Source organism: Orcinus orca, chromosome 10, assembly GCF_937001465.1.
Source record: "Orcinus orca chromosome 10, mOrcOrc1.1, whole genome shotgun sequence".
NCBI classification, from domain to species: Eukaryota; Metazoa; Chordata; class Mammalia; order Artiodactyla; family Delphinidae; genus Orcinus; species Orcinus orca.
Genome location: NC_064568.1, coordinates 38,691,386 through 38,703,188, shown reverse-complemented (window position 1 = coordinate 38,703,188; position 11,803 = coordinate 38,691,386). Strand labels below are relative to the sequence as shown.

The following is an 11,803-nucleotide window of genomic DNA, read 5'->3' as shown; positions in this document are numbered from 1 at the left end:
GGAACCCACTCTGAGTCTGGGCCAGGAAGGCAGGCATTGGACTGGCACCCTAGGAACCCTGTGGACAGAGAACAATGAAGCTAGAACTGTAGCAAGCAAGAAGGAAGGAAGCTCATTTAATGTTTTATTTTCTTTAGGGGTCAGTGGAGTCCAGTAATAAGTCCCAGGGACGGAGGTCAGCCCAGGATAAGGCAAGTCTGGGAGGAGGCCCAGCCTGCCCTACAACAGCCCTGGGGCTCAGAACAGGTGGTGAGCCTGGCATGGCTGGCTGCTGGGCAGCAGGCTGGGCCAACTGGAGAATGTGGAAGAATGAGTCCATGCCCTCCTCAGCCATCCCCAAGTTTACACACGGGCACCACAGCCCTACTAGGCCAACCCTCTGTGAGTCAGGAATCATCCCTGCCCAGGAAGAGGCAACAGTTTGAATTCATGGAAAGTGAACCAGAGGAGGTAGCCGGCACTGCCCAAGGTAGTGACCCTTTGCAGTGTGAGAAACCGTGGTGAGGTAGGTTGGGCAGGCTTTCTCCTCCCCCTAAAGGTGAGCCTTTGCTCCACAGGCAGCACCTGGCAGAGTGGAAGGGCGAGGTGCCAGAACTGATGCTTCTCCAGCAGGCAAGAGTGGGGTAAATGGGACCGTGGGCTGGTCCATCACTCAGAAATGGGGTCTTGAAGTTGCAAGTGGCACAGGATGAAGTGGGAATAGGTGGTGTGACCCCGTTACCCAGACAACCAGTACCAGCCTCCACCTAGCCACCCCAAGTGTGTTCTGCCTCAGCTTCCTGACAAACCCCTTGTACAAACCCCTAGCCCCTTGTACAATGCCCTCCAGGGTAAGGCTCCTGGAGGAGAGGGCCCTGCTCCAAGTCATCCTCACTTAAGGGTATAATAGTTTGTGGGCACAAAGGGCATCTTGCTGACCATGGCCATCTGCTGCTTTCGCCGCACCTCTACCAGCAGCAGGGTACCTGGCCGACTGTACTCACAGGGCACATAACCCATCGCCACATTCTTCTTTAGGCAGGGTGAGGGGCAGCCACTGGTCACAGCACCTGTCCAGGCAGACGCCATGTGTCAACACCACCCTGCCAGCCCAGGGTCCCCACCCTCCTAGGGAAGAGACAAGGGCTCTCCAACTTCCCTGGTCAACCTACCAAGCACGGTACCCTCCGTACTCAGGATGGGGTTGTGCGCCCGCACAGGAGCCCCCTCACACATTAACCCCACACGCCTCCGCTGCACCTTGCCCTTCAGCTGGGGAACAATGACTGAGGCTCCTGGGAAGTCCATAGCAGCTCGGCGGCGCTTCCCTGGAACATGACACATCAGATTTAAGCCAGAGTCCGTAGGACCCCTGACTACAGGAGGTCCTAGTGACAAGGAACCCAAGTGACATCTATCCAGCATCAAGGCCCCTTCGCTCAGGCTGCCCCTAGACCCCATTCCTCCCCTGCAGTGCAGTCAGCCATCCACCTACTGACCCCTGGTCTTGGAGGCCATGCTCCCCACCTCAGCTTGCTGAGGGTCCTCAGTATCTATTGGGCAAAGCCACTGTGGTATCTTCAGGAAATGAAGGCTCAGGGAGGCTGTGCCACTTGCTCCAGGCTACACAACCTTGGAAGCAGTCCTGGGTTGGCTGGTCTCATCAAGGGTCACTCCAGCCTTCAGGATCCCCTCCCTGAGTGCTAGCCCAGCTTACCCAATGTCCAACTGAGGCTGCCTTCCACAGGTGTGGTGTGTTCATCAATGTCGTTCCCATACAGGCAGAGGCCTGCCTCCAGGCGCAGGCTGTCCCGGGCCGCCAGACCTGCCAGCTTCACCTCTGGGTTTTCCAACAGAGCTGTTGCCAGGCGGACTGCCTCCGCGGCGAGCACCGAGATCTGCAAGGGACACCAGGGAGCAGATGGGCTGCTGGCCCCAGAGTCCTATGCCCTGCACTACCCTGTGCCCACTTCTTGACAAACCTCCACACCATCCTCTCCTGTGTAGCCACAGCGGGTCACACGGCAGCCAGACACGCCAAACACCTCCATCACAGCACTGGTCATGAAGGGCAGTTTCCTCAGATCATCTGCCACGCCAGCCTGTAGCACCTGGGCCGCAGTGGGGCCTGGGCCCAGGGAGCCAATAACCAAGTGTCCAGGTCCTGGTGCCCCAGAAAGCTGGATCACAGCCCTTAGGGACCAGAACAAGCCCTGAGCAAGCCCCACTCTGCAGGTGGGAGAAGATGCTCTTGCCCACAGCCCATGGAGCCTTGTGGCAGGTAGAAGGAGGGCATGATACCAAACTTAGAATTATGGTGCACCATCCTCACCTTCCCCCGGCACGGCCTCTCTGCCAAGCAGTAGAGGAAACCTGGAAGGCAAAGTTCAGCTCCAAACCCAGCCTGGCCCACTTACCTTGCAGGGCTAGCAAGGCATTATCCATCACCTCCAGGCCCACATCGTTGCCCATGTTCTGAAGCTCCCTAACCTTGTCCTGAAAGGAAAGAAATACCACATTTGCTCTGGGACCCCTTACTGAGCACCTGGTGCTGCAGAGCTCGGCAGAGTAGGCTGGTTCCCGTCTTAACAAGGTCATATAACTACTAAGTGGTAGGGATGACTCATGCCCAGGTCTGCCAGCTCTAACACCAGGCTCCAGCCTTCCATCCGCACCAGAGGATCCTCACTTAGGGGCCAGGATCAGCTTCACCTCCCCACCTCCCCCACTTCCCCACCACTGAAACTTAGCATGCTCCAGGGAGGGCCCGCTCTGGCCCACTGTTCTTTCAAAGAGCCATTGTCTGAGCTCCTTATCCATTCCAGGTCTGTCCTGGAAAACAAGGATGCTGCTCTGTGAACAAGGAGGACAGGGTACCTGGGACACAGAGGGGCTATACCTGCATGAGGGTCAGGTCCTTTTCCCAGCAGCCAGCATTGGACACCACATACAGGTGTCCCTCAGAGGTGTTGGTCACAATCAAGTCATCTAAGATGCCGCCAGCCTCATTGGTAAACAGCGACAGTGTTCCCTAGCATCAAAGTGGAGCATCATTGCCTCCAGGTCCAAGAGGCCAAGGTCAAGTGTGAGTGAAACACGCCCCTGGGCCCACTCAGCCACCACAAACTCATGAACCCTCGTGAATAGAGCTGAGGGGTGGTGGCAGTGCAAGCAGCAAGGCTGGGTCAGCCCAGGCCCCTGCACAAGCCCAGGGTTTTTGATCCTCATACACTGAGAAAGGTTTCACCTCTTCCCCACCTTGGGGGACACCTCCCTGATCTGGTGGGGCCTCTGCACCCCTCCCCATTTAGTACAGAGAGCCCCTCTCACACTTAACCCACCATACCTAGGACTTGATGCTTCGTCCCACCCAGACCTAGGACAACTCAGTCTGTGCTCCAAACCCCAGGACAGAAGCTTCAAAGTCTATGGGAATTCCCTGGTGGTCCAGTGGTTAGGACTCGGCACTTTCACTGCTGAGGGTGAGGGTTCAATCCCTGGTTGGGGAACTAAAATCCAGCATGGCCAAAAAAAAAAGAAGCAGCAGCAGCTTCAAAGTCTATCTTGATGACCCCATGTGCTCCACAACAACCCTCTATAACACTGAGGTTGGCTGGCCTCAGCCTCCCCACTGGATGGACAGTATAAGAAGAGCCTGAGGTTAAGAGGTCACATGAATCACCTGGGGATCTTGTTAAAATGCAGGTTCTGATTCAGCAGGTCTGAAGAACTGGCCTGAGAGTGTATCCTAACAAACTCCTATGTGACGATGAGGCTGCTGGTTTACAGACTACACTTTCGTTTTTCTTTGGCCGCACAGCTTGTGGGATCTTAGTTCCCCAACCAGGGATTGAACCCAGGCCCTTGGCAGTGAGTGCACAGAGTCCTAATCCTAATCACTGGACCGCCAGGGAATTCCCAGGACTACAATTTAAATTGCAAGGGGTTAAGCAGCATGGAAGTCACAGAACAGGACGTGAACCTGGGTTTCTGGCCTTCCAGCTTGATGTGGTGGGGATGGGATAGGACCCTCCCTGCAGATGGCTGGGTGTCTGGACATGACTCAGGGACTCTGTCCCCCAAGAACGAAAGCCCTGAGAAACTGTGTCTGATCCATCTCTGTGCCCCCAGGCCCGAAGCAGGGACTCAGACTGGTTTGCTGGCTTATGACTAAGAACACTCATTGAGCAGAAATAAAAGAGAGGCCCACCTGGTTTGGCTTTAGCTCTGCAATATCTCCAACCACTAGACTTTCCATCAGCTTCACCCGGTCATGGCCAAATATCTTGGTCTGGGAAAGAGATCAAAAAGCCTCTGGAAAGCCACGGGGCTAGGAGGCATCCTCCCTGCCACCCACAGCACTTTCCAATCCAGCCAAAGTGCCTGACTAGTCTTTTGGTTCTGCAAGTGGCAGAAGCCCTACTTTCTGACTCCCCCACACCCGCCAATACAGAAGAGATGCACTCAGGGAGGTTAGGGAACTTGAAAGGGCCCAGCACCTTCCTGAAATACCCCCTTTTCCAAACTAATACCTAGGACAGTGGATGACAATGAGTGGCAGCCCTGGAAAACCCAGGACGTTGAGGCACTCCACTAAGTGGGAGCAGGCTAGAGAGATAAGACAGGAGATGATCAAGAGACCCTCTGAGTCAGTTTACTGAGGGCCATAGTACATTACACCCTTGAGACCTCCAACTCTTCTGAGAGGGCTGCCCTTGGAATCCAGCTCCCAGCAAAGAAAGCTGAGGGTTGCACCATTGTGGACGGAGAGGAAGCCCTGGCCTGGCAATCAGTGCACTCCCCTGGCTCACCTGCAGCATGTGGGATACGTCAAAGAGCGAGCAGTGCCGGCGTGTATGCAGGTGCGAGTCAACGTGGCTGTCCCGGTACTGCACAGGCAGATTCCAGCCTGCGAATGCCACCATCTTCCCGCCATGAGCCAGGTGGAAGTCATAGAGTGGTGTCCTGCGGAGCACGTCCTGCGGGCGGCCGGGCTCAGTGCCACCAAGGCCCCAGGCCCCAGCCCTCTTCCTCCCCCACCCTCCAAGACTGGCACCACAACCCAGCACCCTCTATCCCACCTGTGCACTACTGAGAGAACGGCGCAGGGCCGAGGGGAGCGCCTGGAGACACGAGCCCAGACGGAACATCATGCTCCCAGCCCGCTGCATTGTTGCCCGCAACGGGTGCAGCCGACGCACAGAGGCCACCACTCTGACAGGCACGCTGGGAGATGTAGTCCAAGCCCTGCTTAGATAGGTCTCTCCCCCGCCCAGGGGATCAGAAGAGGGAGTGGGCAGCCCCAAGGGCAGACGCAGCTTTAGAGCACACAGTGCATTGACTCCCAGCTGCAGGGAAATAGCCCCGGGCGCTTCCATCTGATCAGGGCAGATTGGGCGGTTGGAGCCAGTTAAGCCACTCAGAAATAGAGCTGGGGGCTAGACCTCCCCCTGCTGACTGCCCTGCCTCCAAAGGGCCAAAGTTCTGCAAAGGGCTGAAAGGCCTGAATCACCAGCTTAGGACAATAGGAGTGTAAGGTCGCATGGGGGGAGGGTAAGGGGTGGAGAGGGCACAGGAGGGTGGAGTCAGCCCGGCAGGCAGAGTGCCACAGTAACCTGGCCTCATGTGAGGGTCTCCAGCTCTCTCGCCGGGCAAACGTAGGCAGCGGGCACAGTGATGCATTCCACAAGTATTTATTGATCTTGCTGCACACTAGGCCCTGTGCTGGGGACAGAGCTGTGCAGGAAGCAGGGTCCCTGCCATCCCAGGGACCTCCCCCCTCACTCACATACACACTGAGAGCTGCTACTCCCTGAGCACAAGACTGATCATTACCCTCTTAGCAAAAGCTGAATGGGGCTTAGTAAATGACCCTGCAGGCAGATACCACCTACAAGAACTCTGATAGGTGACATCAGAAGGTGGCCACCAAAAAGTGGCTGCCCTTCCCCTAGAAAGCTGTTGAGCCACACAAACATCCAATTTTCCAGGTCCAACACATGTTGCAGTACTGCCTCATAACAGCCCCCAGAAGCAAGCCAGGAAAAAACAGAGAGAAGCAGGATTTTCTCATAAGGAGCAGCAGCCTGTCTTATTCAGCTGCTGGCCTGGGGTTGTAGAAAACCTCAGCCTCTTAAAAGACACCAATGAGAACCCTCACCTGGCCCCCACCACCACCACCGAGGTTGATCTCTCATCACACTGAGCGTGGCTCTTAGATGGGGGCAACTGGAAGAGGGACAAGGATGCGCTTTGGGCTCTGTCAGATGGCAGACAGGTCCCAGGACTCATTTTCAGGCCCCAGCCTTGCCCAGGGCACCCGCCCAGACCCGATGGATGGGGGCAGACCCATTTGAACACACATCCAGGAGCCAACTCAGGCACCAAGGGACTCAGGCTGCCCAAATTCCCAGCTTTGTGTGGCTCCCTAGGCAAGCAGCAGAAGAGTTTAGATAGGAATTTTCTTTTTGTGGGCATAATACAAAGGGAAAGAAGACCATTAGGGGGCGCAGAAGGCAAAACGCGGCTCCTGTTTCTCCTTCAAGCTTCCAAACTACGACTGCCAAGTTATAGCAGTCTTCCAAGGCTAGACAGAGCAGGTTCTAGTAGGTTACCCCAGCCTACTACACTCAGGGTGAGGGAGCAGGCAGAAGACAGGAATGTTCATGTTGGCATGGGAGACAGAGGGCACAGGGGGATTCTTAGGAATAGAACTGGAGTGTTTTTAGGGAGGGCGAAGGAGGAGGTTTGGGTTGCAGTCAGGTGAGGACAGAGTGTATCCCCTCCAGGAGTTCATGCTAAAGCAACACAGTGAGCCCCCAAGAATCTTGACTCTGTGAACGTGGTCCTGACAGAATGCGCATGCAGGCAACACTCGGAATGCACAGGGACAGCACTTCAGCCTCTGATGGCCCAAGCTGGGCCTGGATGGGCACGGAAGGCCAACGTCTTGACTAAGGGCCACAGCTCAAGTGTAGGAGAGCAAGTTCAGGTCATAACAGCCATCCACCTGCAACACAAAAGACCATCAGATCTGATCCATTCAGGCCAACGGGAGCCAAGCAGAGGGAAGCGATCACTCACATCAAAGCGGCCGATCCTTGTGGAGGTATGACTGGCCCGGATCATCTCTGTCAGCGCCCACATCTGCTGTACCTCGGATGATACCCTGCTGGGGTCTGGGAGACCCTGCTCCAGAAGGAGGGGTCAGTGGCCATGGGTCTCTCCCCAGCAGTGCCCTTATAACTCCAGATAGGCCAAGTTGGGCTATGGGGCCCTCCAGCTGACATTCCCAGATGACTTGTGAAACATGAGGATGGGGCCTGATGTGGAGTAGGTGGCCCGGCCCCACACAGAGATGCCTCAAATCCCAGGAGGAAGGTGCACAGAGTGAACGAAGGTCCAGCCCCAGATTCTTGCAGAAAGGGGTCCCCTTGGGCCTGTGCTGGACACCAGAGCTGTTCGCACATGGTTCTTAGCCAGGGTAAGGGCTTACCTCAAGAAGGGGAGCAGGCTGCTCACAAGGCACTGGGTGCGAGAGCCACTTGGGGAAGGTCATGGAAGGGCTCTGCAAAGCAAAGGCATACTGCCCTGAGGCGGGCAGAGTAGGAGAGACCTGGAACCAGATCCCAAGGTCCTGAAGGCAGAGAGAAGGGCCCCTGAGCCCCAGAAACTGGGAAAATCCCGTTTAGGTCCCGGGGCAGAAGACTACCTAAGCTCTTCTGCTATGCAGAAGGAAGCCCCACGAAGACAAGGAGCAGAAGTATATCTGGGTACCTGAATGTTCCAGATCTGAAAAAGGCAGGTAGCCCCAAAGGTCAGGGGATATGGGGACGTGGCCTCACCTCTTATCATGAACTTCCAGCATTCCCACCTGGCTAACTTCCATGAAGGACTCCTTCTGAGTCTCCCCATCCTTACCTATCCACTCCCACCTGTACCCCCAGGCCTCCCAGCCATAGCTAGGAGCCTCCTGGAGAAAGGGCCAGCAAACAGCTCTGAGCTAGTCACTTACCTTTGGTCCCTGTTTGTAGATCTGCAGCTCCTCCACCGTGAAAGACAACCACAGTGGTGATGGCTGTCGCAGAATCAGGCGTAGTTCCAGTACTTTGCCCATGTCACACAGCATCTGACACATACACACAAGGACCCACCGAGGCCCCAGCTCACTGCCCAGGAGCCAACCAGCAATGAGCCAAGGTGCTTCCTCCCCAGGCCTTTGAGAAGGAAACAGTAGTTCCTCCAAGGCACTTGCCCAAGAACCACAATTCAGGCCAACCTTGCCTGCCCCTCTTCCCTCATGGGATCCTGGCCCAATCCCCAGGCCTCTTGTGAGCCCTCATCTGGGCTGCCCTGGCCATGCTGAGTCCCAGCTGACCTGGTGCTTGAACAGCGATACATACTCCTGAGCTCCCTCCTCACTGTGTGGGTCAGGCATCAGGCAGTAGTCCCGAAGGCAGGTCACCCACTTGGCTGGAGTGTGTGTTGAGGTGTGCTGGCGAACACGGATGGTCAGAAAGGCTGTGTAGTAATTCTTAAACATGATCTCCTGCAACTAGGGCACACACAACCCACCACAACAAATCACACCTAGGCCCCGGGCCTGATGGGTTCAAAAGCACCATCTCTTCCTCCACTTAGGAATGTACTCTTCTACCAATCTAACAATATCAACAAGAATCCACTGGGGCCCAAAGAGATTTTGCCTTCCTAGAACTCACAGTCTAAATGAGCATGTCATGCAAACCATGACCTCGGATCTTGCTGCATGTCCAAGATGCTGGGAGTGGTCAGAGCCCTAACTCTAGATGAATCAGAAAATGTACAGATGAGTTCATCAAGTGGACCATGAAAGGTAGAAACTGTAAAGTAGCATAAACAAAGGAACACCAAGGGGTGACAGGACCTGGCATACCCCTGGAACAGAGAGTGGTTCAGCCTAGCTAAAGCAGTTCTCATCACTGGATACTCATCAGAATTACTCAAGGAGGGAATTCCCTGGTGGTCCAGTGGTTAGGACTCGGTGCTTTCACTGCCAGGACGCAGGGTTCGATCCCTGGTCGGGGAACTAAGATCCCACCGTGGTGAGGCCAAAAAACCCCAAAACAACAGCAACAAAACAGAATTACTCAAGGAAAAAAAATTTTTTTTTAATATAAGTGTACAGGCTCCACCCCAGACCTACTGAATCAGATTTCCAGGGTTGGGCCCTGTAATGAAGTCTCCCAGCTTAGAGTAAGCAACAGCTTGGGGTAGAACCACACACTACAGGACAAAATGCCTGGGGCCGAGAGGCAAGTAGGGCAAAGACACAGAGTGGCTCTGAATGCCAGGCCATTAGAAAGTGGACTCTGTCCTCTGTGTTGAGGTCTTGCAGTGTCCAGTCACCCTGCCAGCAGATGTGGAAGGGCAACTGGAGACTGGAAACTGGAGCCACTGGGAAGACCCTGATGAGGGATGATTTGAACCTGACCTCCAGCAGGGACTGTAGGAATGGGCAGGAGGCAGGTTTGGGGGTAACTCATTGTCTAATGATACCCAGTCAGTGGCCAGGGACAAAACGACCTCTCACCTCTATTAGGTTCAAAACTGTATTTCCAGCACCTAGCCTACTATCTCGGCACTTCCGTGTCAGCGCCATTCTGGGCATTGGGGAGAGACGTTGAAGAGAACAGAAGAGGAAGCTGCGTTCTAGTAACTGTGTGTTAACTGAAGGAATAAATAAATGTTTAACTGATTCATTTGGGCGAGGTACTGCAGAGGCTTTCAGTAAACGATTAAATGGCTGGGACACGCCCGAGTTCCCAGATAAGCCCCGCCCAGGAGCCCCGGTCGCGCCCACTTGCTTGCTCACCTCGAAGGGCGCGACGCTGGGGAAGGTGACATCGATGACCAGCACGCCAGGCCGGCCTTGGGAGGTCCGCACGTCGCCCACCTGCAGGGCCACGGTACCTTTCACATGACAAGGGACCGACACGCGGGACATGGTGGCAGCGGCCGCGACCAAGTAAGACCAATGGTCTTTCCCGGCGTCCCCAGCCGGGCCCCAAGAACTACAACTCCCGAGAGGGCTCGCGCTCGGCCATCCCAGCCAATCACCGATGCTCGGGGCGGGCGCGGATTCGGAAGTGCCTGCGGAAGTGCTCCTTCAGCCAATCACCGAGCGTGCCTTAGAGAGCCACCAGGGACCATGCCCAGAAACGGCCTAGCCGTTCTGGATCCAGTTAGTGCTGAGCCTTATAGGTTCCCTGAAGTCTCAGTCGGTTACTTCCTCTGTGCAGGGCGGGCGTCAGTTAAAGCGCATAAAGCCATGACCATGAATGAGCATAGTGTCTGGACGACACTGGTTGCAAAAATAGATATTAAGCCTTTTTTTACGTACGCGAAGGATTTGAAGAGATAACTCACAAGAAAAGATAAATAGCCATTATGCCCATGAAAAGATGCTTAACATTATTATTCATCAAGGAAATACAAATTAGAACCCCACACACCCACTAAACAGACTAAAATTAAAAACTGACAAAACTGTGGAACGCTCATGCGTTGATAATTTCCTGCCACTTTGAAAAGCAGTTTGGCCATTCTTTAAGAACTAAATTTATACTTAAAACATGATCCAGCCATTGCACTCCTAAGTATTTACCCAAGAGAAATGAAAGCATATGTCCATCCCAGGACTTTATTCGTAATAGCCAAAATTTGGAAATAATCTAGGTGTCCAACAGATGAACAAATGAACAGATTAGCTAGTTGTGGTGTATCCACACAATGAAATACTACTCAACAGTAAAAAGAAATGAATGAATCCACAGGCTATCAATAGATGAATGGGTAAACAAAGTGTAATTACACAAAATGAAATTATTCAGCCTTAAAAAGGAATGAAATTCTGGCACATGCTTCAACAAGGATAAACATTGAAAATATTACACTTAGTGAAAAAAGCCAGACATAGAAGAACAAATATTATATGATTCCACTAATGTGAGGTACCTAGAAGAGGCAAATTCATTGAGACAGAAAGTTGAATAGAGGTTGCCAGGGTCTGGGGAGGGGGAAGTAGAGAGTTATTGTTTGACAAGTACAGAGTTTCAGTTCAGGATGGATGAAAAAAAATCTGGAAATAGTGGTGATGATTACAAAGCACTATGAATGTACTTAAGGCCAATGAATGATATATACACTTAAAATGAGTAAATGGTAAATTTTATGTCATGTATGTTTTACCACAATAAAAAACAAACAAACAAATGAACAACTGACATACACAATACCAACACTGGATTTCAAATGCACTATGTTAAGCAAAAGAAGTCAGACCCAAGTGAGTTCATATGGTGTGGTTCCAGTTACATGAAATTCTAGAAAAGTCAAAACTAATATAGAGTAATATAGAGTAATATAAATCAGAACAGTTTTCCCTGGTGCCAAGGGTGACTGTGAAGAAGTACAGGGGAATATTTTGGGGTGACAGAAAGGTTCTATGATGTGATAGGCTGGTAGTTATATTTGTCTAGACATTTGTCAAAATTCATTAAACAATGCTTAAGATATGTGCATTTTATTGTATCTAAATTATACCTCAATTGGGAATTCCCTGGCAGTCCAGTGGTTAGGACTCTGTGCTTTCATTGCTGAGGGCATGGGTTCAATCCCTGGTCAGGGAATTAGGATCTCAGAGGCCGCACAGAGTGGACAAAATAAATAAGTAAATAAAAATTGGTAAAAAAAAAAAAATATATATATATATATATACACACACACACACCTCAATAAAGAAATTAAAAAATAATAAAACAAAATAAATTATTCCTCAATAAAC

General features: G+C 52.7%; 2 protein-coding genes across 4 annotated transcripts; both read right to left on the bottom strand.

Moving 5' to 3' along the window:
• Nucleotides 1-111: 111 nt before the first annotated feature.
• On the bottom strand, nt 112-5,514 carry AMT (aminomethyltransferase). Its single transcript, XM_004283944.4, has 9 exons — nt 5,061-5,514; nt 4,791-4,958; nt 4,190-4,270; nt 2,879-3,010; nt 2,397-2,475; nt 1,962-2,107; nt 1,697-1,877; nt 1,152-1,307; nt 112-1,049 (listed from the first exon to the last, which is right to left on the bottom strand). The coding sequence occupies exons 1-9, from the start codon at nt 5,355-5,357 to the stop codon at nt 871-873; spliced, it is 1,419 nt and encodes a 472-aa protein (XP_004283992.1). The 5' UTR covers nt 5,358-5,514; the 3' UTR covers nt 112-870.
• A 142-nt stretch (nt 5,515-5,656) lies between these two features.
• NICN1 (nicolin 1, tubulin polyglutamylase complex subunit) lies at nt 5,657-10,041 on the bottom strand. Of its 3 annotated transcripts, none has more exons than XM_049716402.1 (6): nt 9,833-10,041; nt 8,357-8,473; nt 7,994-8,107; nt 7,475-7,615; nt 7,063-7,167; nt 5,657-6,988 (listed from the first exon to the last, which is right to left on the bottom strand). In XM_049716402.1, the coding sequence occupies exons 1-6, from the start codon at nt 9,962-9,964 to the stop codon at nt 6,947-6,949; spliced, it is 651 nt and encodes a 216-aa protein (XP_049572359.1). In that variant the 5' UTR covers nt 9,965-10,041; the 3' UTR covers nt 5,657-6,946. The 3 variants fall into 3 exon arrangements, with proteins under 3 accessions (XP_049572359.1, XP_049572358.1, XP_049572361.1); XM_049716401.1 differs by having other exon boundaries at nt 8,357-8,533; nt 9,833-10,038; XM_049716404.1 differs by having other exon boundaries at nt 7,475-7,546; nt 8,357-8,533; nt 9,833-10,034.
• Between the last annotated feature and the right edge of the window lie 1,762 nt (nt 10,042-11,803).

What these genes read in the sequence shown, in the direction of transcription:
- NICN1 (XM_049716401.1), bottom strand. Translation starts at nt 9,964, where the DNA reads ATGTCCCGCGTGTCGGTCCCTTGTCATGTGAAAGGTACCGTGGCCCTG. An exon ending in TCTACAAACAGGGACCAAAG is followed by an intron (nt 7,616 to 7,993) that starts GTAAGTGACTAG and finishes CTCTGCCTTCAG; the next exon opens with GACCTTGGGATCTGGTTCCA. An exon ending in AGCCTGCTCCCCTTCTTGAG is followed by an intron (nt 7,168 to 7,474) that starts GTAAGCCCTTAC and finishes CTTCTGGAGCAG; the next exon opens with GGTCTCCCAGACCCCAGCAG.
- AMT (XM_004283944.4), bottom strand. Translation starts at nt 5,357, where the DNA reads ATGGAAGCGCCCGGGGCTATTTCCCTGCAGCTGGGAGTCAATGCACTG. An exon ending in GTTCTCTCAGTAGTGCACAG is followed by an intron (nt 4,959 to 5,060) that starts GTGGGATAGAGG and finishes GGCCGCCCGCAG; the next exon opens with GACGTGCTCCGCAGGACACC. An exon ending in ACGTATCCCACATGCTGCAG is followed by an intron (nt 4,271 to 4,790) that starts GTGAGCCAGGGG and finishes TCTCTTTCCCAG; the next exon opens with ACCAAGATATTTGGCCATGA.